Here is a 26656-nt window from a genome sequence, read left to right as displayed (position 1 = left end):
CAATAGCCCTAGATCTCGCTCTAACCAACAGGGGGTGTGAAAAGAACAAGATCTCGGGGAAATAGAGAGCTGATCGAAGCTTTAACTCCGCCCCGAGTGGGAAGTCAGCCTTACCTCTTTTTTTTCTCGACCAATTGCAGGCGGACGGGGCAGGGCAGGAGCCTGCTTTCCATTCCCGATCCCGTTAAGTTACAGGGCAGCGCCCGTGAGCGAGGTCATCGGTGGAGGAGACGGACAGAGAGACAAGGTCCACTGCATACCACCCCCCCCCCCGCCTTCTCTAGACACTCCCCCACAAAATCTGCAGCCGCTCGCCTGGGGAGGGGAGGAGAGTTTGCTGACCCCGGGTTCAATTCCACCCCCTCCCTACGCCAGAACCAGTCGTGAACCCGATTCGCTCCTCTCTCTTCCCCAAAGGCACTGCTTGGTTAACCAAGAATCGTGGCAGCAGAGGAAGCTGAAAGTGAATGAAGTCAACAAGTTTTTGCATCTCCTGTCTTAGCGCATAGTCTCGCTGCAACTCTTTTATTTTAATACATCCATTAATTTCTTCCGAAAACTATACCGAATTTTTTTTAGATACACGCAATGTTGAAGATCTTAACTAAAAAGATGAGAGCCCAAACGCTGAACGAGATCCAACCTTTTCACGTTAAGGTACGGAAGTTTCCTTGTTCCTTTGCTGCACAGTACGTAGATATTTCTGTCAATTTTGTGAATGAGCTGTGTGACGGGGCAAATTTCACTGCACACCGCCCTGTCTCAATGCTTTTACTTTCCATTCTGTTAACTATTCGTTTCTGCTTTTTACTTACCTGTTACTCTTCAGTAGGATCACTAGTTAACTCTGAAGCAACTTAAGGTGTATCAATTTAAAATAACAAAAAGCAAGTCATGTATGTGGTCCCAATGACTCGTATTTGTGTAGTATCTCTCTGGGATATTTTGAAGTGCGGTAAGTTCGGTGATATGTTATTGATGACTCAGGGTTTGTACTGGATGGAGTTAAGAAGGAACAGGGTGGGTGGAATGGGATTCTCATTGAAACTTACTGGATACTGAATGATCTGGAGTGGATGTTTCCTTTAGGAGGAGAGTCTAGGATCTGAGGGCCCAACTCAGAATAAAAGCATAGCCCTTTAGAGCCAGCACCATTTTGCCAAAGTCAGCTTGAAAGGGTCTTGTGGCAGTGCCTTTGATCCCAAGGCATTGCACCAACAGGCTACATTTCTACCCCAGTGAGGGACCTGGGGATGAGAACACCATCTCTGCTATGGTAACTGATAACTGTTGGGCCCACCACTGCCTGATCCAGTCATTTGTCTCTGTTGAACTGAGCTCTACATAGTACCATAGGAACTATGGCAGGAATGCCTTTGTTGGATATCTTGACCACCCCATAAAGAAGGGATTCATAATGTTACCCATTCTGTGGTCAAAAATCTTTGGAGGTCTCTACCCCGGAGAGCTGTGGAGCAGAGTCATTGAATAACTTCAGGCCGGAGGTTGAGAGATTTTAACCATAGTGAGCATGGGGAATAAATCAAAATCATCTTTATCGACATATGCACGAGAACATGTATGTGCAGGTGCAATGAAAAACTTACTTGTAGCAACATCACAGGCACATAGCATCAGATAAGCAGTATTCAGAAGAAAAAACGTAAACTAAACATAATTTATGCACAATTTTTACAAGAAGGAACTCGGTCACAAGAACATAATTAGAACAAAAATTAGTCAGTTTTTGTGTAGAGTTGCAAATCTGGATCATGGTTAGGTCAATTGATTCAAGAACTGAACGGTTGAAGGAAAGTGGCAGTTGTTCAAGCTGGTGGTGTGGGACTTAAGGCTTCTGTACCTCCTGCCTGTTGGTAGCTGCAAGAAGCTGGCATTGCTTAGATGGTGGGCATCTTTGGTGGATGTTGCCTTCTTGAGGCTGTTAGGAGTGGATGTGCCTCTGACGTATTGGGCTCAGTCCACTAATCCCTGTCGCTTCTTATGTTCCTGCGCGTTGGAAGTACCACAGCAGACCGTGATGCAGCCAGTCGGGGTACTTTCAACGATACATCTTGAACAATTTAGTGGAGTGTTTGGTGAGAAGCTGAACACCCTGGATCTCCAAGAAGGTGAAGATGCTGGCACACCTTCCTTGTGGGCCCAGGAGAGATCATCCAATTTGTTAACACCCTGGAATGTAATGCTGCAGAGTGTGAGGAAACCCCTGGCTCTACCGAAAAACACCAGGTCCGCTTTGGTGAGAATAAATAACAGATCCAGCAGCACAGACATATTGGGTTATGTCTCAAGAAGGAGGAAAAAAAAAGTCTAAGATGTCTGAAGACCAAAGTCCAACTAGAAATATAGGTGATCTAAAGTATAGATGGTGTCTAAAAGAATACTGGAGATTCAGCAACGTTCCAGTAACCCTGACATGGGCTCATTCTTGGCGATGGTCCAACATCAAGACCTAAACACCCAAGAGCCAAGAACAGAAAGATAGTTAACTGCCACAGGAAAGGGCAGGGAATTCCAGAGATTCACCACCATCAGTGAGAATACATTTTTACATGCCACAGTCTTAATTGACCAGCCCTTTCTCTTGTCACCATGTCCCCTCGTTCAAAACAGTTCCACTAGTGAAAATGTCCCAACATTTACCATGTCAAGCCACCTTATGATTTTACATATTTCAATAATGGCACCCCTGATTCTTCTAAACTCCCAAGGAAATTAGGTCCAAACAGTTTAGTCTCTCTTGGCAGGACAACCCTCTCATCCCAGGAATTATTCTGGAGAACCTCCTTTTTATTGCTTCTAATGTTACTCTAACCTTTTTTCAGACAAGTGGAGCAAAACCGTATGTGTTGTTACATGTGAGATGTCATAGGCATCCTTTACAATTACAGTAAAACTTCCAAACTCCAAACCCTTTGCAGTGAAGATCAAAAGGCCATTTGCTTAAACAACTTGTTGGTTCTGCCTGCATGTGATTCCAGCATCTAGAATCTTATTGTGATTCTAGCAGGCAGGTCCAGCAATAGTACACCTAGCTTTCTCACTTGCATCTCTCTCCATTTTTATAATCTGCCTTTTGATTTTCTCTTGCCAAAATGAACCTCATGCTCGACTTTAGTTAATTTTCTATTTTTCTATTATATTTCCCCTTCTTCTGCCATTCCTGTTGAATCTCCTAAGCAGAATTAGCTCTGGTAAGAGGTGTTAAGTGAAGGTTAATAGAAAGATCAGGAGAAGAACTGGATTATCATCTTCTCTGTAACAAACAATCTGCTCAAGGAATTCAGCAGGTCAAGCAGCCTTTGTTGGGTGACAGGAAATGTCACCATTTTGTGTCAAAACCTTCAGGAGATTCTATTCTTTGGTGCCTTTGTCTTCTTCCCTGGTTGGGTTAATCACAAACCCACTGCAAAAGAACCTGGCCTAAATTTATCTGTCTCTATCAACCAATGTATGCATCCAAGGGCCACCTGTGAGAGTTTAGAAAGGATTTGCTGCTTTACCTGTGTTTCCCATTTCGTTATCAGGAACAGATGAAGGGAATAACATCTGACCTTGAAAAGGAAACTTGGATTATCCATGACAAAGGAGGAAATTTACTGAAGAGGGGAAGTTTGTAATTGGGCAGTTTGGTTTTGAAACAGCCATCACAACTTTAATCACTACAATTTAGCACCATTTTGCCCTAAAGTGTAAACCTTTGGGTTCTAACTGAACTTTCTTATAAAATTGTGTGTAATTTATGTTTATCTTGTGAATGCTGATTATCTGATGCTTTGTGCCTGTGATGCTACTCCAAGTGAGTATTTCATTGCACCTGTGCATACATGTATTTGTGCAAATGACAATAAATTTGAATTTGACTTATGACTTTTCCAGTGGAAGCAGGAGTAGGCCATGACCCCTCAGGCCTGCTGCACCATTCAGTATGATCATGGCCTTGGCTGTCTTCTGTGTCAATTGTCCATCATTCTCAATACCCTGATCTTACAAAAAAAAATCTTCTGTTTAAATGAGCTCCCCAGTCATGTTCCAACCTGCACAATCTTTTGTGGTAGAGAATACCAGAGATTCACTATCTTCTGTGAACAGTTCCTATGTAGCTCAGTTTTAAATGACCGTTCCTTACATTGACCTGCAATCTCCCAGTTCCACCAATCCCCTTCCTCATCTGCCCATCTTACCTCACTTTTTTTTGGACCCACCTATCAGCCCCTGTCCTTCACCTCCTTGCACTGACTTTCTCCCCTCTGCACTCAGCTGCGATGCAGGGACTCAGCCTGAATTGTTGACTACCCTTTGCCTCCCAGATGCTACCCTGATCAATTGAGATCTTCCAACGGCTTGTTCATTGCACCAGATTCCAGCATCTGCAGACTCTTGTGTCTCCATCTTGTAACCAAGTCCCTTAGATGCAGTTCTCCCACTAGTGGAATTGTCAAGCCTTCTGAGGATTGTTTCAATTTTCAGAATTCTCATCCTTTGTTCTTCTAAACACTACAGAGTATAGGCAGAAGAGATTAGCTTGGTTGGCTGTACTGTTTGAGGTCTAATATAAGTCTAACCTTTTTAAGCAGTTTATCAGTGGCCTATTGCTATTCATACTGTATTACATTGCTTAATTATTTTTATAAAGGGACATAATGTTTGCTGTTAATTCTACAATGTTGCAAGTGCTCTGCTGAATATGGTCAGTCACCATGATTTGCATCGCCCAGTGTCTCAGACAGAATGAATGAGCTGGCAAGGCAGCAGATTTTAAGATGCAGTGCTTGTGCAGAGACTTAATGAACAGCTATATCATGATTTGGGTTTTGGCCCGTTGAATAGCATTGAGTTCGTAGTCCTCCAGCATTGTCCTGGTGTTGCCTGGAATTAACATGCAATCTCCAGGACAGTGTAGTGACCAGGCTGGATCACAGAGTATAGATACGTACAGCACAGAAACAGACCCTTTGGCCCATCAAGTTTCTGCTGCCCATCAGACTCTCAGTTGCATACATCTTGTGTGACAGTAAAAGACAAGAATGTCGAAAACACTCAGTAGATCAGGTCACACGTGTAGCAAGAGAAACAGAGGCAACGTCTCAGGTTGAAGGTCTTCTGTCAGAATAGTTCTGCAAGAAAATTAGGAGGTTTCAATTAGTCATTTCTTTGAATTATACAGCACAGGACCAGGTCCTTTGACCCATGATATTGTGCTGAACTAATTAAATGAGTAATTAAGTATCTAGTTAAACTAGTCCTTTCTGCCTACACAAGGTCCATAGCCCTCCATTCTCTGCATCGTCATATTCCTATTCAAGAGCCTCTTAAAAGCCTCAATCATATTTGCCTTCACTACCACCCTTGGCAGCATAATGCACGTACCCACCACTCTTTGTTTAAAAAAAAATTTCCCCGCATATCTCCTTTGCACTTAACCCTCTCTCCTTAAATGCATGCCCTCTAGTATTCTGCATTTTGGTGCTGGGAAAAAGTTACAAGTTGTCTGCTCTATGTATGCCTTTTGTAATCTTAATCAACTTCTATCAGGTCTCGCCTGAGTCTCTGTCCTCCAGAGGAAACAACACAAGTATGTTCACCTCTCCCTTTTTTAAAAAAACATTTTCTATCATTACCAAAATGAATACAATTATGCATCTTCAGCCTTGTTGCAGCAAAGTGTTAAATAGCACTTTCCACAATATTGCCTGTTGAAGTGGCTGACCATGAACACACCGGCACCACATTCCTCTGAGGGACATTCACGGCATAGAGGGTAGATTTTCCTATATTCATCAACCTTGTAGCATTTAAGGACAGTAAGTTTAACCACCTTCCTCTTATGCTGGTTCTTCTTTGGGGTGGTGTATGACCTCTTCTTTCTCTTCTTCATGCCACCATACTGTCTCAACACAAGGAGTAGAGTTGATTCCTTCTGGATATTATCAGAAAGAGTACAGCCATCCTCCAATTGTTTCCCTGCGAAGATCAGTCGCTGTTGATCAGGAGGAATACCTTCCTTGTCCTGAATCGTAGCATTAACATTTTCAGTTGTATCTGAGGGTTCAACCTTGAGGGATTTCGTTTTCCCCGTTAGCGTTTTTACAAAGATCTGTATTTTGAAAGTCAATCCACCACCATCAATCTCTCCCTAAAGCACATTTATCTCTAATCCAGGCAGCATCCCGGTAAACCTCTTCGATGCCCTCTCCATAATCTCTACATCCCTCTTATAATGGTGAGGCATCACTCAGAGTATTGTGAGCAGTTTTGGGTGCCTTATCTTAGAAAGGATGTGCTGACATTGGAGAGGGTTTAATGGAGGTTCACGAAAGTGATTCTGAGATTGAAAGGCTTATCATATAAGGAGTGTTAATAAGAACAGAAAAATATAAGAAATAGGAGCAGGAGTAGGCCATCTGGCCCATCGAGTCAGCTCCTCCAGTCAATAAGATCATGGCTGACCTGGCCATGGACTCATCTCCACCTACCTGCCTTTTCCCCATAACCTTTAATTACTGTACAATGCAAAAATTTAACCAACCTTGTCGTCAATGGTATTGGAAGGCTCTGGGCCTCTACTCACTGGAATTCAGAAGAATGAGGGGGGATCTCATTGAAACTTATTGAATGTTAAAAGGCCTTGATAGAGTGGATATGGAGAGGATGTTTCCTATGATGGGGGAGTCTAAGACCAGAGGACGCAGCCTCTGAATAGAGGGATATCCATTTAGAATGGCGATGAGGAGGAATTTTATTAGCCAGAGGTGAGTCTATGGAATTCATTACTATAGGCAGCTGTAGAGGCCAAGTTATTGGGTATATGTAAGGCAGAGGTTGAAAGGTTCCTGATTGGTCAGGGGATGAAGGGATATGGGGGGGGGGGCGCGGATGGGGAAGGCAGGAGATTTGGGCTGACTGGGAAATGGATCAGCCATGATGAAATGGTGGAGCAGACTCAATGGGCCAAATGGCCTAATTCTGCTCCTATGTCTTATAGTCTTGTAATGGGGCGATTAGAAATGAATGCAAGTTGAGGGCTAGCATAGGCTTGATTGGCCTAATAGGCTCATGCATAACTGTACAGCCTTACACCACTGGGTAAATGTCAATCATTTGAACTATCTGTACTAGTTCCATTTCCTTGCATTTGCTCCTTAGACCTCTAGACCTTGGTGACATGATGAAATGCTCATCTAGATATTTTTTGAAGTGCTGTGAGGATACCCATCTGAAACACCTCGTCAGGCAATGAGTTCTAGTTGCCAATCACCCTCTGAGTGAAAAGAAGTCCCACTCCAAACTTCCTACCTTTCACCTTATGCCAATGGCCTCTTGTTTCAAAAGATCCTTACCATTTATCCTATCTACACCTGTCACAATTTTGTTGTCCTAATGCAGGATGCCAACCCAAAATGTCAACTGTTAAGTTCTTTCCACTAATGCTGCTTGAACCACTTGCATTCCTCCAACAGTTTGTTTTATGTTTCAGATTTCAACATCTGTCGTGTTGTGACTCCACTATTTTATATGCCTCTGTTAGGTCACCCTCCACCCTCCTCTGCTCCAAGGAAAACGTCCCTAGCCTACAGGGTCTCTCCTCATTATGAAACTATCCATCCTAGGCCACATCCTGATGAATCTCCTCTGCATCCTCTCCAGCACCTATAATGGTGGTGACCAGAATTGTACACAGCTGTGGCTTAACCAATATTTTATAAAATTGCTATGTGATGTTCCCTCTCTTATCATCTTTGCCGTGGCTGACGAAGGCAAGCATCCCATATTTCTTATCCACCTCAGCTACCTTTTTCAGGGACCTGTGGATGAATCCTCTGTTCATCAGTACTTTTGAGGGGCCCTAACATTTACTGTATGTGTTGAACCTTGATTTGACCTTGCAAAATGCATCTCTTCACAGTTGCCTCCTCCTGTGTCATAATAAAGGTAATCCCCCCTGAGTCTCCACAGATTAGGCTCCAGCTAAATTGACAGGGCTGTTAATTGAAGAACATCCAGCAAGCCCCCTCAAACCTCATTCACCCATCACTTTTGTGTTTGCTGACCTACATTGACTCCTAATTAAGCACTGTCTTTATTTAAAAATGTTTGCTTTAGTTTTGAAATCCTCCCTATTTCTGTAATCTCTCCCAGCCCTGTAACGCTTTAAGAAATCTGGGCTCCTCTTTCTTCTTGCTTGATTATCTTCAGAGTTAATCTCCCCAGCATTAACAAATATGTTTTAAACTGCCACGACTATAATCTCTGGAATTCCCTCCTTAAATCCCTCTATCTCCCTTTCCTCCTATTTTTTTTCAAGGCTATATTTGCCTGTGTTGGTACTTTAATGATCTGTCCTAACTTGCTGAAACAACTCTGCAGAACACTGCTGTATTTTTCCATCTTGAGGGCAGCATGTAAATATAAAATGTTTTTGCTTCTCTCTCCTCACAAAAAAAAGCAACTGAAAACTTGGATCTCGTTACATGTTAGGAGGAACATTGGCCAGATGTTATTTTCCACTCTCCCATCCTCACCTCTTTTTTTTTCCCCCCGCCCTGTAATTCCAAACTATAATTTTACACAGGGATCAGCTCTTGTACACAGTGGCTGCCTGTAGTAACATGACATATTATTTTATTATAGTCATAGAACAGCTTGGAAGAGCTTAAGTGAGTGTGAAGGATTATATTTCTGTTGGATTTATCCTGGATGATGCTAATGTTACAATGCTGGATCAATGGACAGTGGATTAGCGTTTGTCATTCTGAGAATGGTACTTGATAATAGTGTGTGAAGCAGCAATGCGTTGTATAAACCAGCACAATCTTCCTCTTAACTACTGTGGCTGCCAGAACATGGAATATAGAATTTAGAACAGTGCAGCACGGGACCATATGACCTTCACACCACTACAAAGTAATCTCTTTCACCTGCTCGTAATCCACAGCCCACCATTCCTTGCATATTCCTCTGTCTTTCTAAAAACCTTTTGAATACCACTATTGTATCTACTTCCACTGCTACCATTGACATTGTGTTCCAGGCGCCGACAACTCTTAAGCATTTTTTAAAAGAACTTGTCCGGATGGGCCTAGGTGTCTGTAACTAGGAAGTGTAACTTTACATAGAAACATAGAAAATAGGTGCAGGAGTAGGCCATTTGGCCCTTCGAGCCTGCACCGCCATTTATTATGATCATGGCTGATCATCCAATTCAGAACCCCGCCCCAGCCTTCCCTCCATACCCCCTGATCCCCGTAGCCACAAGGGCCATATCTAACTCCCTCTTAAATATAGTCAATGAACTGGCCTCAACTGTTTCCTGTGACAGAGAATTCCACAGATTCACCACTCTCTGTGTGAAGAAGTTTTTCCTAATCTCGGTCCTAAAAGGCTTCCCCTTTATCCTCAAACTGTGGCCCCTTGTTCTGGACTTCCCCAACATCGGGAACAACCTTCCTGCATCTAGCCTGTCCAATCCCTTTAGGATTTTATACGTTTCAATCAGATTCCCCCTCAATCTTCTAAATTCCAACAAGTACAAGCCCAGTTCATCCAGTCTTTCTTCATATGAAAGTCCTGCCATCCCAGGAATCAATCTGGTGAACCTTCTTTGTACTCCCTCTATGGCAAGGATGTCTTTCCTTAGATTAGGGGACCAAAACTGCACACAATACTCCAGGTGTGGTTTCACCAAGGCCTTGTACAACTGCAGTAGTACCTCCCTGCTCCTGTACACGAATCCTCTCGCTATAAATGCCAGCATACCATTCGCCTTTTTCACCGCCTGCTGTACCTGCATGCCCACTTTCAATGACTGGTGTATAATGACACCCAGGTCTCGTTGCACCTCCCCTTTTCCTAATTGGCCACCATTCAGATAATAATCTGTTTTCCTATTTTTGCCACCAAAGTGGATAACTTCACATTTATCCACATTAAATTGCATCTGCCATGAATTTGCCCACTCACCCAACCTATCCAAGTCACCCAGCATCCTCTTAGCATCCTCCTCACAGCTAACACTGCCACCCAGCTTCGTGTCATCCGCAAACTTGGAGATGCTGCATTTAATTCCCTCATCCAAGTCATTAATATATATTGTAAACAACTGGGGTCCCAGCACTGAGCCTTGCGGTACCCCACTAGTCACCGCCTGCCATTCTGAAAAGGTCCCGTTTATTCCCACTCTTTGCTTCCTGTCTGCTAACCAATTCTCCATCCACATCAATACCTTACCCCCAATACCATGTGCTTTAAGTTTGCACACTAATCTCTTGTGTGGGACCTTGTCAAAAGCCTTTTGAAAATCCAAATATACCACATCCACTGGTTCTCCCCTATCCACTCTACTAGTTACATCCTCAAAAAATTCTATGAGATTCGTCAGACATGATTTTCCTTTCACAAATCCATGCTGACTTTGTCCGATGATTTCACTGCTTTCCAAATGTGCTGTTATCACATCTTTGATAACTGACTCCAGCAGTTTCCCCACCACCGACGTTAGGCTAACCGGTCTATAATTCCCCGGTTTCTCTCTCCCTCCTTTTTTAAAAAGTGGGGTTACATTAGCCACCCTCTAATCCTCAGGAACTAGCCCAGAATCTAACGAGTTTTGAAAAATTATCACTAATGCATCCACTATTTCTTGGGCTACTTCCTTAAGCACTCTAGGATGCAGACCATCTGGCCCTGGGGATTTATCTGCCTTCAATCCCTTCAATTTACCTAACACCACTTCCCTACTAACATGTATTTCGCACAGTTCATCCATCTCACTGGACCCTCTGTCCCCTACTATTTCTGGAAGATTATTTATGTCCTCCTTAGTGAAGACAGAACCAAAGTAATTATTCAAGGTGCACAACTCCCACCAGCGTCTTCTGCCCCTTAGTGTTACGCAGCTCTACCCATATCGATTCCACATCTTCCCGGCTTATGTCCTTCCTTTCTATTGCGTTAATCTCTTCTTTAACCAGCAACGCCACCCCACCTCCCCTTCCTTCATGTCTATCCCTCCTGAATATTGAATATCCCTGAACGTTGAGCTCCCATCCTTGGTCACCCTGGAGCCATGTCTCTGTGATCCCAACTATATCATAATCATTAATAACAATCTGCACTTTCAATTCATCCACCTTTAAGGTGAGAGGGGAAGGATTTAAAGTGAACTCGGGAGCAAGTTTTTCACACAATGTGTATATGGAACGAGCTGCTACAGGTAGGTATCATTAGGGCATTTGGACACGAGTATGGGTAAGAAAAGTTTCAAGGGAGTTGGGCCAAAAAGGACTAGTTCAGAAAGGAAGCTTGGTCTACGTGGTCAGGTTGGGCTGACCGTCCTACTTCTGTGCTGCATAGCTCTGTGAGTCTATGAATGGCTTCAGTGTCACCTATGGTGACAAAGTCAGTACTATGTGGTTGAAGTAGTGTCAATTGTCCTTTTGCACATAGACAGAGAGCTGGATTGGAGCAAGATTTGTCTCTGTTGCCCAGATCGTGTCATCTCTTCTTCCTCATGATATTGGAAGCTACAAATATTCATGTTGAAGATCACAATGGCTTCCTGGGATGCTGTTTCGCAACAACACACAGTAACTTTATTGGGAGGGGATGGGAAATGGGTTGAAGGAACACAGTGTTCCTGTTTCATGCATCATGAGAGTAGATAAATGGATGGTAACTAAACACTGGAAATGTCTTCACCCTTACCAGCTGAATTGTCAGAGCCTAAAGGGGCTCTTCAGCTTACCACGCCCAGGCCTATTGCTTTACCAATCTAGTTTCCAGCAAGGAGAGGTTGGACACACTGGGGCTGTTATCTCTAAAGGAGCAGAGGCTGAGGGGAGATTTGATAGGGGTTTATAAAATTATGCAGGGCATAGATAGAGATTAGATGGCCAGTATCTTTTTCCCAGGAATGAAATGTTTAGTACTAGAGTGCATGTACAGTAGATTCTGGTTAATTGGTCCATCAGTTATTCAGGGCAGCCACTTGTTCAGGACAACCCTTAAAGTACAAACACTAATCAATAAAATAGCGGCTGGGATTCCCTTCGTTTATTTTGGACAATATGCTGCTTAATTGGGACAGGAGACTGCTGCTGAAGAGTTTCTGACTGGATCAGTTGTGTGAAATTGTGACACGCCGCACCATGCTTCAGTCAAACAGTTTTTAAGTAGGGTCAGTCACGTGTGTTTGTGTTCAAAACGCAGTTATTTTTATCACTGGTACTTGGCAAGAAATAAACAGTAAGACAATTTAGAATTGTTCTGTCCACCGCTGTTTCAAGCATTCAGACTTGGAGATGCCAGAAATTGCAGGAGTTGAAACGAAACTCTAATATATGAATCTATTTCTTTTAGAGCAATGACCTGCCACTTAGCACTAGGTATTGATCTGTTGTCTGTGCATGCGCTGTTGTCTATACATGTGCATTGTTGTCTTTCCCCGCTCTCCCCCCTCCCCCTCTCTAATACACCAGCTAAAGCCATCGCCTACTTGCGTGCTTTTATTTAATAGATATGTAGTTGTGCACAGACACAACAGAAACAACTTCTCGACTTCAACAAGTTAACTACTATGAAGAATTTGAAGCTATCGACAGTCAACTTGGATGTTACAATGAAAGTGAAGATTTGGAGGTTGCAGTCATCAAAGGCATTGTATGAAGGCAGACCAATATCTGCACCGGATGTTTGTGCTAATTTACAGTCAATCAAAAGAATACGGCAATGCTGGTTGTCCATTGTATCCGATAATGACAGTGATACCTGTGTGGGAGGCACAGGTGAGAGTTGAATGCGCGGTGGGGACCAAAGGTGAGTGAGTGGCCCCAGAATGGACATGACAAGTCCCTTCACCAGAGGTGCTACCCTTCCCTCGACACTTCATAAACAGCAGCATACATTGGATGAATTCCTCTGTCAATATCTTTTAGGGATTAATACATAGTGTTGTAGTACTATAGGAGAATTGGTAATGTTCTAATTTGTTCCATATTTCATTTAAATACATAATTTGTTATTCAGTTAAATGGTAACATTTGTCTTTTTTATACCTTTTTAACTAATTCCATGAAACCTTGGTCAATTGGGACAGCCGCTTAATTGGACTAAAATGTACTGGTCCCAATGTGTCCTAGGTAACCAAAGTCTAATGTATTTAAGGTGGGAGGGGAAAGTACAAAGGAGATATGTTGGGCAAGATTTTTACATGGAGGATGTGGGAGACTGGAATGCACTGCCAGGGATGGTGGAGGAGGCAGATAGCATAGGAATATATGAGAGACTCTTGGGCAAATGAATATGCAGAGAAGGGAGGGATATGGTCAATGTACAGGGAAGAGAGAATGGAATAATTAGAAGTCATAAGTTTAATTAGTGGGCTGAAGGGCTTGTTATGTACTGTTCTATGTTATTCCACAGTGCTTCTAGTACTTATTTTTATCTTGGTATTTGTAATATCGGCTGGTACCATTATTGGGGGCAATAAATTTACAGATGATGGAAATCTGAAATAAAATCAGAGAATGTTGAAAACACTCAGCAAGTTGGGCACCATCTGTGGAGAGAGAAAAAGGGTTGATGTTTCGGGTCAAAGGGCTTCAATTTGCCGCAACAGTTGCCTGACCAACTGATTTTTACAGCATTTTTCAGTTTTTAATCTCATTTGTAAAATGTTTCTTTTATCCTTCATGCCATCTTCCTCGATTTAAATTTTTTGAATTTAGTCTGCTTACAAGAAGAAGTGGTATGGAATTTGTATGCATTTTCTATTTCTGTGTTGTATAACTCTATGAACTCCTATCTGTAAATTAAGAGAAAACAGAGCTAATGGAAGCAAATTATCCCAACATTCCCAGTGGCAGGGATTTTCACCTATTAAGTGCATAGGGTTTGATGGAGTTCTTGCAGAACTATTTCGGGATACCTTGACCTCCCTAATAACATTTGTTTCATTCTGTACAAAAATATAGCATAGAAGTATGTACTGCTCGTTGATTCTGAGAGGTGATGATCTGAGCCTAAGATTAAACCCGATGGAGAATTTGCAGCTGTGATATTAGCGGTTATAAAGAAGCTGCCGTTCTTGTTGCACAGCCAGATTCGTAATGCATGCAGCAAACAATCTGCTGGAAGAACTTCAGCAAGTCAAGCTGCTGCTCAACCCACTGAGATCTTCTAGCGGATTGCCTGTGGCTCCGGATTCCCGCATCTGTAGTCTCTTGTGTCTTCATTAATGCATGCAATATTGTGTGAAATTACTCATAACCCTGATTATTAGACAAGAAAACACTGGACAAACTGGTCCAGCAGTCCAGAGTTCTGGCTAAATGCTACAATGGGTGCCAACATGATAAGAATTTTAATTGCTTTTGTAAGTTCAAGGAATAAAACAATTTGCTAGGAAGACAGTTTATTTATTTATTGAGATACAGTCCTTCTGGCCCTTTGAGCCATGGCACCTCGCAACCCCCAATTTAACCCAAACCGAATCATTGGAAAATTTACAGTGACTAACTAGCCTACTAACTGGTATGTCTTTGGACTGTGGGAGGAAACCGGAGCACTCGAGGAAACCCACACGGTCACGGGGAGAACGTACAAACTCCTTACAGGCAGCGGCGGGAATTGAACCCTGGTCGGTGGTACTGTAAAGTGTGCTGACCACTACGTTACAGTGCCACCCAAATGCAGTTGTTTTGTTGACGACTTTGAGGGAAAGGAACCTTCAGACATATTGGTCCCGGCTAATATCCAGACTAGAGTGATTACCACTACCTCTCTGTGTGAAGCACTCTGATATAACAAGGGCAGTAAACACTTCCCTCGCAGATCAGACTCGCATTCTGTAAACAAACTAAAAATACCAAAACATAACACTTCTCAGCTATGTACGACAGTTCACAAGATAGAAATGATTGCCACAGTCACTTTAAGCAAGGAATTTAAGTTGAGTTTTTTAGTCAGGGAAGACTGCTGTGGAGGTGTACTGAGATATGCAAATTCAAATGGGAGTTTGTGTTCGTGGTGAAGTAATCCATGAGGAGGATGCAAAGAGTCCCAAGTGAATGGGCTGTCAGAGGATGTGTGGAAATGTGAATTGTCCACTTTCTTAGAAGAATGAGAGTTTGTTTTTAACTCTCAGAGATTACAGCATATGCTTGTACACATTACCAGAAAACTGATATAATCATATAACCATATAACAATTACTGCACGGAAACAGGCCATCCCAGCCCTTCTAGTCTGTGCTGAACTCTTACACTCACCTAGTCCCACTGACCTGCACTCAGCCCATAACCCTCCATTCCTTTCCAGTCCATATAGCTGTCCAATTTAACTTTAACTGACAACATCGAACCTGCCTCAACCACTTCTGCTGGAAGCTCGTTCCACACAGCTACCACTCTCTGAGTAAAGAAGTTCCCCCTCATGTTACCCCTAAACTTTTGCCCTTTAACTCTCAACTCATGTCCTCTTGTTTGAATCTCCCCCACTCTCAATGGAAAAAGCCTATCCATGTCAACTCTATCTATCCCCGTCAACTCTATCTATCCCCCTCATAATTTTAAATACCTCTATCAAGTCCCCCCTCAACCTTCTATGCTCCAAAGAATAAAGACCCAACTTGTTCAACTTTTCTCTGTAACTTAGGAGATGAAACCCAGGTAACATTCTAGTAAATCTTCTCTGTACTCTCTCTATTTTGTTGACATCTTTCCTATAATTCAGTGACCAGAACTGTACACAATACTCCAAATTTGGCCTTACCAATGCCTTGTACAATTTCAACATTACATCCCAACTCCTATACTCAATGCTCTGATCTATAACATACAAAGGTAAAATAGAGAGGAAAATTACATGTTGACTGTTATTGTGGATATAATAGCCATAAGTTTTTGACCTAACATTTGCAAAGCCATTTAGAGTTTTGATCTGTTACCTGAAAATGCTTTGGAGGAAATTAGTAGGGGAATGGGATTTCTCTGTGAGCTGGCACGGACTTGATGGATCAAATGGTCTCATACATTGTATTGGACTATGATGTGCATTGAGGATAGACTAAACTGATTCCTGAAATGAGACTTCTCCTCTGTGAGGAGAATTGGAGGGACATGTTCCCAAGTTTCGGAAGAATGGGAGGTGATCTCACTGAAGCAGAAACAATTTAGAATTTCACAGGGTAGATGCTGAATGGCTGAGGAGTAGAGAATAAAATCATAAAAACACAGAAACAGGTCTTTCGGCCTTAGTTATACATGCTGACCTATGTACCTTCTCGAGCTTGTCCCATTTGCCTGCATTTGGCCCATTTTCTTCAAGACCTGGGAAATTCAGGGCTATTGTCTAAAATTCAGAGATAATTTTTTCTCATTGCAATGTGACTATGTTTTTTTGGAATTCATTACTGTAGATCAGGGATTCCCAACCTGGAGTCCACAGACCGCTCGGTAGGTCCATGGCATAAAAAGTTTGGGAGCCCCTGCTTGAGATGTTGAGTGGTTCAAGATAGATAGAGTGAACTCCAAGAAGAAAGGAACTGAGGGAGAAGATATGTCATAAAAATTGAGCAGAATTGTAGGTTGAAGGAGCCATAATGGCCTACTGATCTGGCTTTAGTGTTCTAATGTTCCGATACTCTTAACTTGCTACAATATGGATTAGTTGAGCTGGAAAAAATTGACATGTTCATGGAGAGGCTTGGTGTCTACATGAAGGAGAGAGAATTAGGACTTGGAGGTGGAGTGGATAATGGCAATTAGGGGAGGCTGCCCTGATGTGCTGAACCAAATTCTGTGCAGCTAATTTCACACAAACCATGCCAATCACATACAGTAAACCAGTGGTCCCCAAGCACCGGGCCGTGAGCATGTGCTACCGGGCCCCGAGGAAACGATATGATTTAGCGATATGAACCGATATGAGTCAGCTGCACCTTTCCTCATTCCCTGTCAAGCCCACTGTTGAACTTGAACGCGTGCGAGGTCCGGGAGAATATTGTCAATATTAAGCCGGTCCGTGGTGTGCAAAAGGTTGGGGACCCCTGACATAAACTGTTATAAACTAAAAATAACACAGAGGACTGAAGACACTCTGCTATCTGAAACAGCAACTTAGCTTCTCTCTCTGGCATTCCCTGTTTTTATTTCATAGTTACAGCATCCACAACATTACTTCGCTTTTCAGTCCTGTACTGGCTTACATTGAATTGATCGTGTAGGGTAAAATATGTTTTTTTTAAAAAAAGAATTCTAAAATCAGTTAGTTGTGTAATGTGGTATTGCAAGACTAATCCAAAAAAATTGACTTGCTCATGGCAGACACTATGATATATATTCTCCCCACGTTTTCGCCTACTCTTCCCAGATTCCATCTCTCTCCTATGTCAGCCAATTAATCCAACAACCCACACTTCCTTAGGATACGAGAGGAAAATGGCAAGGGCACATGTTCAGAGGGAAAACTCCACACAGATAGCACCAGAGGTCAGGATTGAACCCAGGCTGCTGGAACTGTTAAACTGCACTGCCCTCAAATTGTGGCATTCTCGAGCAGGAGCTTGCAGTGCTCAATTTGGCTGTTATGTTTCCCATGTAACAGCGGTGACTGCTTTTTCAATGTGTTTTGTTAGCTGTTGGAAAGGGATGTGAAAGAAGCTAAATATATGCAAGTACAGTGGATTCCAGTTAAATGGGATACATCGGGACCAGTACAATTTGACCCAGTTAAGCGGCTGTCCCAATTAGCCAAAGTTTCATGGAAATAGCTAAAAGGCAGAACAAAGTTAAACTACTGTTTAACTGAGTAATAAATTATGCATTTAAATGAAATACGGAACAAATAGAACACTACTAATACCACAACAGTATTATAGAACTGTATTAGTTCCTAAGAGTTTTCGACAGAGGACTTCATCCTTTGTATTTGCTGTGTTCTTTTGATTGACTGTAAATGAATGAAATCAGTGCAGATAATAGACTGGTTTCATTGACTTCCTGTATAAAGTCAAAATTAAAAATAAAATGATCAAAAATCAGTTTTTTGAACCGGTGTCTGTCATCTCAAATGGATAACACGAGCACACGCAGCAGATCCCATGTAAAAACTCTTCGCTCCTTGATGTCTGGCGGCTGTTTTTAGTAGCTCCAAGCCTGAATGCTTGAAAGCACAGTGAGCAAAACGGTTCTCAGTTGTCTTACTGCTTATTTCTTGCCAATTATTAGTGACAAAATCACTGCTTTTTGAACAGAAACCCATGCAACCGACACTATTTAAAAACTGTTTGCTCTAAGCATAGTGTGGCCACACAAGTGCACACGATTGACACTAGTTAGAAACAGTTTGGCAACAATCTCCGATTCCAATTAAACAAAGGGAATCCCAACTATTTTCTCAATTAGTTTCTGTTCTTTAAGCGTTGTCCCAATTAAGTGACAACCCCTATTAACTGATGGCCCGATTAACCAGAATCTATTGCATTACCTTTTTTTTGTAATCCCAGTCTTTTGATATGATAATTAGGTTTTATCATGCAAACCAGAAGAAGTGTTCACCTCTGTGTTCTCAGTCTATGGCTATGTCTACACTAGACCGGATAATTTTGAAAACGCTGGTTTCGTGTAAAAATGATGGGCGTCCACACCAGGCGTTTTTAAAAAGTCTCCATCCACATTAGACGGATATTTGAGCGAATCTGCTCCTACTGGGCATGCGCAGGACACACAGAGAACAAGCGAAGAGGAATCAGTATACTTGGTACGTGTTTGTCCAGTTACAGACTAGAAAAACTTAAAAGGAATTGCTGTTGGCTCTCACGCAGGAGGACTTAAAACTAAACAAATACTGGAGCATATGGAGGCAACTGACAGGGAGTTCACAGACAGTATGACCCGGCTGACGACGAACATTGAAAAACTGACTAACGCTGTTGCGTTAATAAAGCACCTTGTTAAATGTATAAAACATGACTGTGTCAGTGTTATCTTGTATTTCCATACAATGTTACATTAGGCTGTTACACATCTATTGTCAGAGAAGTACTTGCATAAATGGGTAAACCACCTTCATGCAAGCAAGGACAGAAAACAGGGCAAAGTGAGTATACTTATTTATTCAGTAAGCTATGGGTCAAAGTATTTGGTGAGTACATTTCTAAATCTTCCGGCTTCAGTCTCATTGCCGTCTGTTCTGAAATTGTTAGGTTGTATGGGGGGGGGGGGTTGCATTCAAGAAAACAGTGAAAGGCTGCGCTGTGTCCATTGTTCTGGCACGTCATGACAGCGTTTTAAAAAAAAAATCTGTTTACCCCATCCACACTGCTCTGCACAATCGGCGTTTTCAAATTTACACACTCTGGAGGGCGTTTTAGAAAATCTCCATTTTCGGGGGAGGAAAATGCCATTTCAGTGTGGACGGAGGGTCAAAATGCAGAGAAAAAGCTTTGGTTACGGATTTATCCGGTCTGGTGTGGACATAGCCTATATGGAAAAGAAGCGTTGTTCTTTTCCTAGATATAGCTGGTCATTGTGTGCTAAAAGCTTTAAGGTATTTGTGCAGTTGTACGTGTATGCTCCTGGGTTTCAACAAGTGGTCACATCCTGTGCTGATAATGATCAGTTTAAGGTCACAGTATTACTTGTTAAAAGCAGGATCTCCTTAAAGTATAAAGTGCTAAGTACATTTATTTATAGACAAAACTAAATCCTGTCAGCCAAATTAACATTAGCAGAAAGTTAAATTTGGACTGGACATTAGGATGACTTCCTTCACTCATTCAGAGATTTGAACTCTCTAAGTGATTGTACGTTTCAAATAATCTCCTAGATAATCACAATAGGGCTTGGGGCTGCCTCACAGGTCAGTGACCTGGGTTCAGTCCTGACCTCTACCGCTGCTTTGCACCTTCTCCTTGTAGCAATATGGTCTTGCTCCATGTCCCTTTCCACATCCCAAAGATGTATGGGCCTATGGATTAATTGGCCACTGTAAACTAGTGAGTGATAGAATGTCGGCGAGTGGTAGAACGTTGGGGTGGGGGTGGAATTTGAAATGGGGAGAATAGGTTACAGAGACAAATGATGGGATTGCTCTGTGAACCAGCACGGACACAATGAGCTGAATGGCCTTCTGAGGTATTGCGTGTAGTTCTGGTTGCCCCACCATAGGAAGGATGTTGAGGCTTTGGAGAGGGTGCAGAAGAGGTTTATCAGAGGCTGTCTGGCTTCGGGGGGCATGTGATATCATGAGAGACTGGACAAACTTAGGTCGTTTTCTTAGGAGTGGCGGAGGCTGAGGGGAGATCTGGTAGAGGTTTAAAAAAACTTTGAGAGGCTTAGCTAGAGCAGTCAGGGAGTATCTTTTTCCCAGGGTTGAAATATTTAATATCAGAGGGCGTGCATTGAAGGTGAAAGGTGATAGGTTCAAAGAGGATGTGAGGGTAAGTTTTTTTTTTACACAGAGAGTGGTAGATGCCAGAAATGTGCTGTCTGTTATGTCCTATGTTCTAATATAGATCCTACCCAAAACTGAACATTTTATATAAAGAGGAGCAGTTCATTCTCTTTAGGATAAAGGATTCATCCAGTTGTATATCTTAAAAAATGAGTGAATGAAGTCAAATATTAGTCCGCTAACATTTAACAGTGTTGCTGAGCAGAGAGATCTTGGGGTCCAAGTTCATAGTTATTTGAAAGTTGCTGCACAGGTCAATAAGGTGGTTAAGCAGCCTATGGAATGCTTGTTTTTTTTTGTTGAGGCATTGAGTTCAAAACTGAAGAAGTTATGTTGGAACTTTATAAAACTCTGGTTAGGCCACATCTGGAGTAGTGAGTCTAGGAAGGATGTTGAGGATTTGGGAAGGGTGTAGAAGGCGTTTACCAGGGTACTGCCTGGTTTAGATAGCATGTGTTATCACGAGAGGCGAGGTAAACATGGGTCATTCTCTCTGGAGCTCTTGAGGCAAACGGGAGATCTGATAGAGGTTTATAAGATTGCAAGAGGCACAGGTAGAGTGGACGGAGAGTATCTATTTCCCAGGGTAGAAATGTCTAATTCCAGAGGGCGTGCATTGAAGATGAGCGGGGATAGGTTCAAAAAGAACGTGAGGAGTAAGTTTTTTACTCAGATGGCTGCAATGCTCTGCCTGCTATGGTAATGTATTTGCATACATTGGAGACTCTTAGATAAGCAAATGAATATGAGGGAGATGGAGGGATATGGACATTATGTAGGTAGGAGGCATTCAATTTTGGGGGCTTTTGGCTTACTTTTTAACCAGTTTGGCACAATATTGTGGGCCGAAAGGTGCCAAAGCACCTGTGCTGTATTGCTTTGTGTAAGGAAATTCAGAAATACAAGCTCTGCAGCTTTAAAGGCCACGTTCTGTGCCTGTGATAAACCAAACTGAAACAGCTGCAAACTCTGACAACTCCATCCAGAAAGCTGTGGGACGAGTACCAGCAGGACGATGCACTCCAGCTTGAAAGACATTGCCTACACTTCGTTTGCCATTGGACCAAGATTCAGAAACTCCTGAGTTAATGATATTGCAAGAATATCTTCACCTGAAGGATTGCACCTGTTCAAGAAACTGAAGGTTTACCTTGGAAATGCCATCCAGGTGGTTAGGTCCAGCCGCCGGACTCGCAATGTATATGTCCCAACAATTACTTATGTCTGAAGGAATAATTTTGAGGTAATTTAGTCATGGAGTCATAGACATTTGGCATGGAAATGCTCCCTTTGGCCCACTCAGCCTGCATCGCCCATTCACACCATACTATGTTCATCCTTGTTTTGGTCCATTCTCCCCACATTATCATCAATACTCGCCAAGATTCTCCCACTCACCTACACAGTGGCTACCAGCCTGCAGATCTTTGGGACGTGAGTGGGGTCAGGAGACCTGGAGTACCCAAAGGAAATTTATGTGGCCACAGGGAGAACGTGCAAACTCCACACAGACAGCGCCTGAGGTCAGGGCTGAACCGGGGTCTGGTGCTCTAGGATGCTGTACTTCTCCATGTCCCCTCAATTCCCACTCGTTCCCCGCAGACTGTACCTCACTAGGGACAATTTACCAACCCACATGGCTTTGGGCGTCATTGGTTTCAGGGTAAACGCAGTTACCTGGAGGCAAGTGAGTTCATTGCTGCCAGACCACCCCTGATTTTGTGGAAAGGACAATGCTTGACAACAAATGTTGCCATCTGCGTCTGGGCTCAAAGCAGGACAACGGGCACCATTGTCTGCATCTTGGTTCAATGCAGGAGCACACAGGCCCCAGTGGTGAAGATTGGCTGCCGGAAATCCTCCTTCCACGTCAGTTCAATATGGTCCAACCTTGATGCAGTAACTCAATCCTGCTGGATTAATTAGATTTGAATAATGCTTGAAGGAAGTGACTGGTTGGTTGGCTGGCGGCCACTAGTTTGGTGAAGAACATTGGGTTGTCAGTGAGTCGCTTATCAGATGGTGGAGGAAGTCACTGAATGGCAGAGATGGTCGGGACATTATCAGCCAGTGGGTGCCTCACTGGGGTTCCTTTAGGAGGGATCTCATTGCTCGTTGAGCCAAACTCTCTGGTGAGGAAGGGTATTAAAGATTATAGAGGGTCCATGGGTCTTTAATAGTTCTGTGGCAGTTTGGTTAGAAGGTTTGCAAAAAGATTAAAATGATTTAAAAGACATGCTAGCTATACTGTTTGTACTGCAGAAGTGATGAACACCACTGAAAACGTTCAATGCCAAGGCCTTGGCTCAGACACAATAATCTGGCACCCTCCAAATTTAGTGTGCTAGACCAGCAGATTTTCCAGACTACTGGATATTACACATTATAATTTTATTTCACTTTTCTCTCTGGTACACAAAGTGGAGTATAAAGGGAGCATGGGAAATGGAACCACACCCTCCCCCCGGCATCCAAAGTGGGGAAATGGGACCCATTCCCAGCGTCCAGAGTGGAGAAATGGGACCCTGGCAGATTTAAAATGTGTGGGGAGATGGCCCCCCCCCCCCGGGGTCCAGAGTAGGGAAATGGGACCCCCCACCATGTCCAGAGTGGGGAGATGGGACTGTATCCCCTAATCAGGAGCTTTACAATCAGAGAGTTGAATTTCAAATGGAACATAATTTATTACTATCATCTTCGATTGAAAGTCAATTAAACAAAACTAAGAGTCAATTCTATATACATTGTGATAAAACTGTGAAACTATTGGCTAATCAATTGAAATCGACCTCGGTTAAGCAACAGATTGTTAAGATTTGTAAACAAGATGGCGTTTTGACGGTTGACCATGACGAGATAAATAAATCCTTTCAAGAATTTTATACTTCCTTATATCAATCACAATTTCCTGATGACTCCACTATAATGCATGAATTCTTAAAGAAATTGAATATTCCAAAACTATCATCTAATGAACGTTTAAAACTAGATGGACCTATTACGGTAGAGGAAATGAAAAATGCTATTCTTTCGATGAACTCGGGTAAAGCACCTGGCCCAGACGGATATACAGTAGAATTTAAAAAAAATTTTCTCTACTACACTGACTCCTTGGCTATATAGAATTTTTAGGGATGCAGTATCTATAGGTAAATTACCACAATCTCTTTTTTATCAAACTTCTATTTCCCTAATTCTTAAAAAAGATAAGGATCCTACTGAATGTGCATCTTATGTCTTTGTTGAATGTGGATTCTAAGATTTTTTCTAAAATATTGGCAATGAGATTGGAGGATGTATTACCTCAAATTATCTCTGCTGATCAGAGTGGATTTATTAAAAATCATTACTTTTTTAATATTAGGAGATTAATGAATATTGTTTATATTCCTTCACCCAGAATTCCAGAATGTGTCATTTCATTGGACGCTGAGAAAGCCTTTGACAGAGTTGAATGGACATATTTATTTAATACCCTTGAGAAATTTAATTTTAGTCTGATATTTATATCTTGGATTAAATTGATACATCTTACTCCTTTGGCTTTGGTATTTACTCATAATCAAAGATCTCCCCTTTTTCATCTATTCCATGGTACCAGGCAGGGCTGTCCTCTTAGTCCACTACTATTTGATATTGCTTTGGAACCGCTAGCTATTGCCATTCGTGACTCCCCTAATATATTTGGTATTACCCGTGGAAATGAGACACGTAAATTATCACCATATGCAGATGATCTACTATTATATATTTCTAACCCAGGGAAATCTATTCCGGCATTATTAACTCTGCTTGCTCAGTTCAGTAGTTTTTCTGGTTACAAATTGAATCTGGGTAAGAGTGAACTTTTTCCATTAAATATGCAGGTTCCCATTTATAGATGTTTTCCATTCAGAGTGATTACTGACTATTTTACTTTTTTGGGAGTTAAAATTACGAAGAGACATAAGGATTTATTCAAGTTCAACCTTTTACCGTTAATTAGTCAGGTTAAACAACTGATTACTAAGTGGTCCCCATTGTCTCTATCACTGATTGGCCGAATTAATGCTATTAAAATGATTATTTTACCTAAATTCTTATATTTATTTCAAACAATACCAATTTTTATTCCTAAATCCTTTTTTGATACTATCAATTCTAAAATTTCCTCTTATATATGGCAGAACAAAAATCCGAGATTAAGTAAAAAATATTTACGGAAGTCCAAGAAAGATGGTTGTTTAGCACTGCCTAATCTAAGATTCTATTATTGGGCAATTAATATTGGATATTTAATATTTTGGACACAAGATTGGAATATAATTCAATACAATGTTGGCATTCATTTCTAGAGGAATAGAGTACAGGAGCAGGGATGTGATGTTGAGGCTCTATAAGGCGCTGGTGAGACCTCACTTGGAGTACTGTGGGCAGTTTTGGTCTCCTTATTTAAGAAAGGATGTGCTGACGTTGGAAAGGGTACAGAGAAGATTTACTAGAATGATTCAGGGAATGAGAGGGTTAACATATGAGGAACGTTTGTCCGCTCTTGGACTGTATTCCTTGGAGTTTAGAAGAATGAGGGGAGACCTCATAGAAACATTTCGAATGTTGAAAGGCATGGACAGAGTGGATGTGGCAAAGTTGTTTCCCATGATGGGGGAATCGAGTATGGGGGGCATGACTTAAGGAATGAAGGGTGCCCATTCAGAACAGAAAAGCGAAGAAATTTTCTTAGTCAGAGGGTGGTGAATCTATGGAATTTGTTGCCACGGGCAGCAGTGGAGGCCAAGTCATTGGGTGTATTTAAGGCAGAGATTGATAAGTATCTGAGTAGCCAGGGCATCAAAGGTTATGGTGAGAAGGCGGGGAGTGGGACTAAATGGGAGAATGGATCAGCTCATGATAAAATGGCGGAGCAGACTCGATGGGCCAAATGGCCGACTTCTGCTCCTTTGTCTTATGGTCTTATAATTCCAAATCCACATTGGGTAAACCTTGAAGGCTACTCTGTACAAGGGTTCTCTTTGGCTTCCATTTTAGGAACTTCACTTCCTTTTGTACTATCTAAATTGAATAAACAAATGGTTAATCCAATAGTTAAACATACATTACGAATATGGTTTCAATTTCGTAAATTTTTTGGTTTGAACAAATTTATATTATCAAGCCCTATTATGTCTAATTTTTTTATTCAGCCCTCGGTTATGGACCAAGCCTTTTTGATATGGAAAACGAAGGTATAACATGTTTTTGTGACTTATTTTTGGATAACTGTTTCATGTCTTTTGAACAGTTATCTAAGAAATTTGATTTGCCTAGATCCCATTTTTTTTAGATATTTACAAATAAGAAATTTTTTAAATACCATGTTGCCTACCTTCCCGACCTCATACCCTATTGATATCATCGATAAAATTTTAGGTTTAAATCCTCTTCAGAAGGGATTAATAGCATCTATCTATGATATAATTATGAAATTACAGCCAGGTATATCTGATAAAATTAAAAATGAATGGGAAAAGGAACTTCAACTTTGCCTACCTATAGAGAAATGGGTTAAAATTTTTCAGTTAGTCAGTACTTCCTCTATATGTGCTAAACAATTTAAAGTAGTGCATAGAGCCCATAGATCTAAAGATAAATTAGCCCATTTTTATTCCCATATAAACCCTATTTGTGACAGATGTCACTCTGAGGTGGCTTCTTTTAACTCAGATGTTTTGGTCCTGTCCTCTTTTGGAAAAATATTGGAAAGTTATTTTTGATATTATCTCAACGGTTCTGTTTTGATTTACAACCCCATCCTATTACGACAATTTTTGGATTGCCAATGGTAGAACATAGATTTTTATCTTCTTCAGCCTGTCGGATGATTGCCTTTGTTACTTTAATAGCCAGAAGATCCATTTTATTGAACTGGAAGGAGACCAATCCTCTACTGCATTCCAATGGTTTTCCCAAACTATATTATGTTTAAATTTAGAAAAAATTAGAAGTGATATTTTTGACCCTTTGGTTAAATTTGAAGAGACTTGCAAACCATTTATTCAACATTTTCATATGATGTAATTTGACCTTATTGAATCTTTCTTATTAACTTAAAATATATGAATAGAGGAGCGGAGTTGACGACATTATTGAATGTGTTGGATTTAAGATAATGGTCTAGCCTTGTTTTGTTTCGTTTGCTTTTTTGGGTTTA

At 41.7% G+C, this 26656-nt stretch overlaps 2 protein-coding genes across 4 annotated transcripts in view; one reads left to right on the top strand and one right to left on the bottom strand.

Moving 5' to 3' along the window:
• The first annotated feature begins 279 nt into the window (after positions 1-279).
• The window catches only part of si:dkey-16j16.4 (uncharacterized), a 97289-nt gene continuing 70912 nt past the window's right edge, over positions 280-26656 (top strand). Inside the window, exon 1 of one of the 3 annotated variants that reach the window (XM_063072657.1) lies at positions 280-657. In XM_063072657.1, coding sequence (XP_062928727.1) covers positions 589-657 — 69 coding nt within the window. In that variant the 5' untranslated portion in view covers positions 280-588. The remainder of the gene's footprint in view (positions 658-26656) is intronic. The other 2 variants (XM_063072665.1, XM_063072649.1) reach the window with 2 other exon arrangements.
• On the bottom strand, positions 5654-7846 carry LOC134337735 (ubiquitin-ribosomal protein eS31 fusion protein-like). Its single transcript, XM_063032956.1, has 2 exons — positions 7811-7846; positions 5654-6154 (listed from the first exon to the last, which is right to left on the bottom strand). Exons 1-2 carry the CDS (start codon positions 7844-7846, stop codon positions 5654-5656), a joined length of 537 nt encoding a protein of 178 aa, XP_062889026.1.

Source organism: Mobula hypostoma, chromosome 2, assembly GCF_963921235.1.
Source record: "Mobula hypostoma chromosome 2, sMobHyp1.1, whole genome shotgun sequence".
Taxonomy (NCBI): domain Eukaryota; kingdom Metazoa; phylum Chordata; class Chondrichthyes; order Myliobatiformes; family Myliobatidae; genus Mobula; species Mobula hypostoma.
This window is presented reverse-complemented; position numbering and strand designations above follow the sequence as displayed.

Excerpts from the sequence above, each read along its gene's own strand:
- LOC134337735 (XM_063032956.1), bottom strand. The coding sequence starts at position 7,846 with ATGAACAGAGGATTCATCCACAGGTCCCTGAAAAAG. Across the intron at positions 6,155-7,810 it reads TCCACAGGTCCCTGAAAAAG|GGAGAGATTGATGGTGGTGG; the intron begins GTAGCTGAGGTG and ends AATGTGCTTTAG.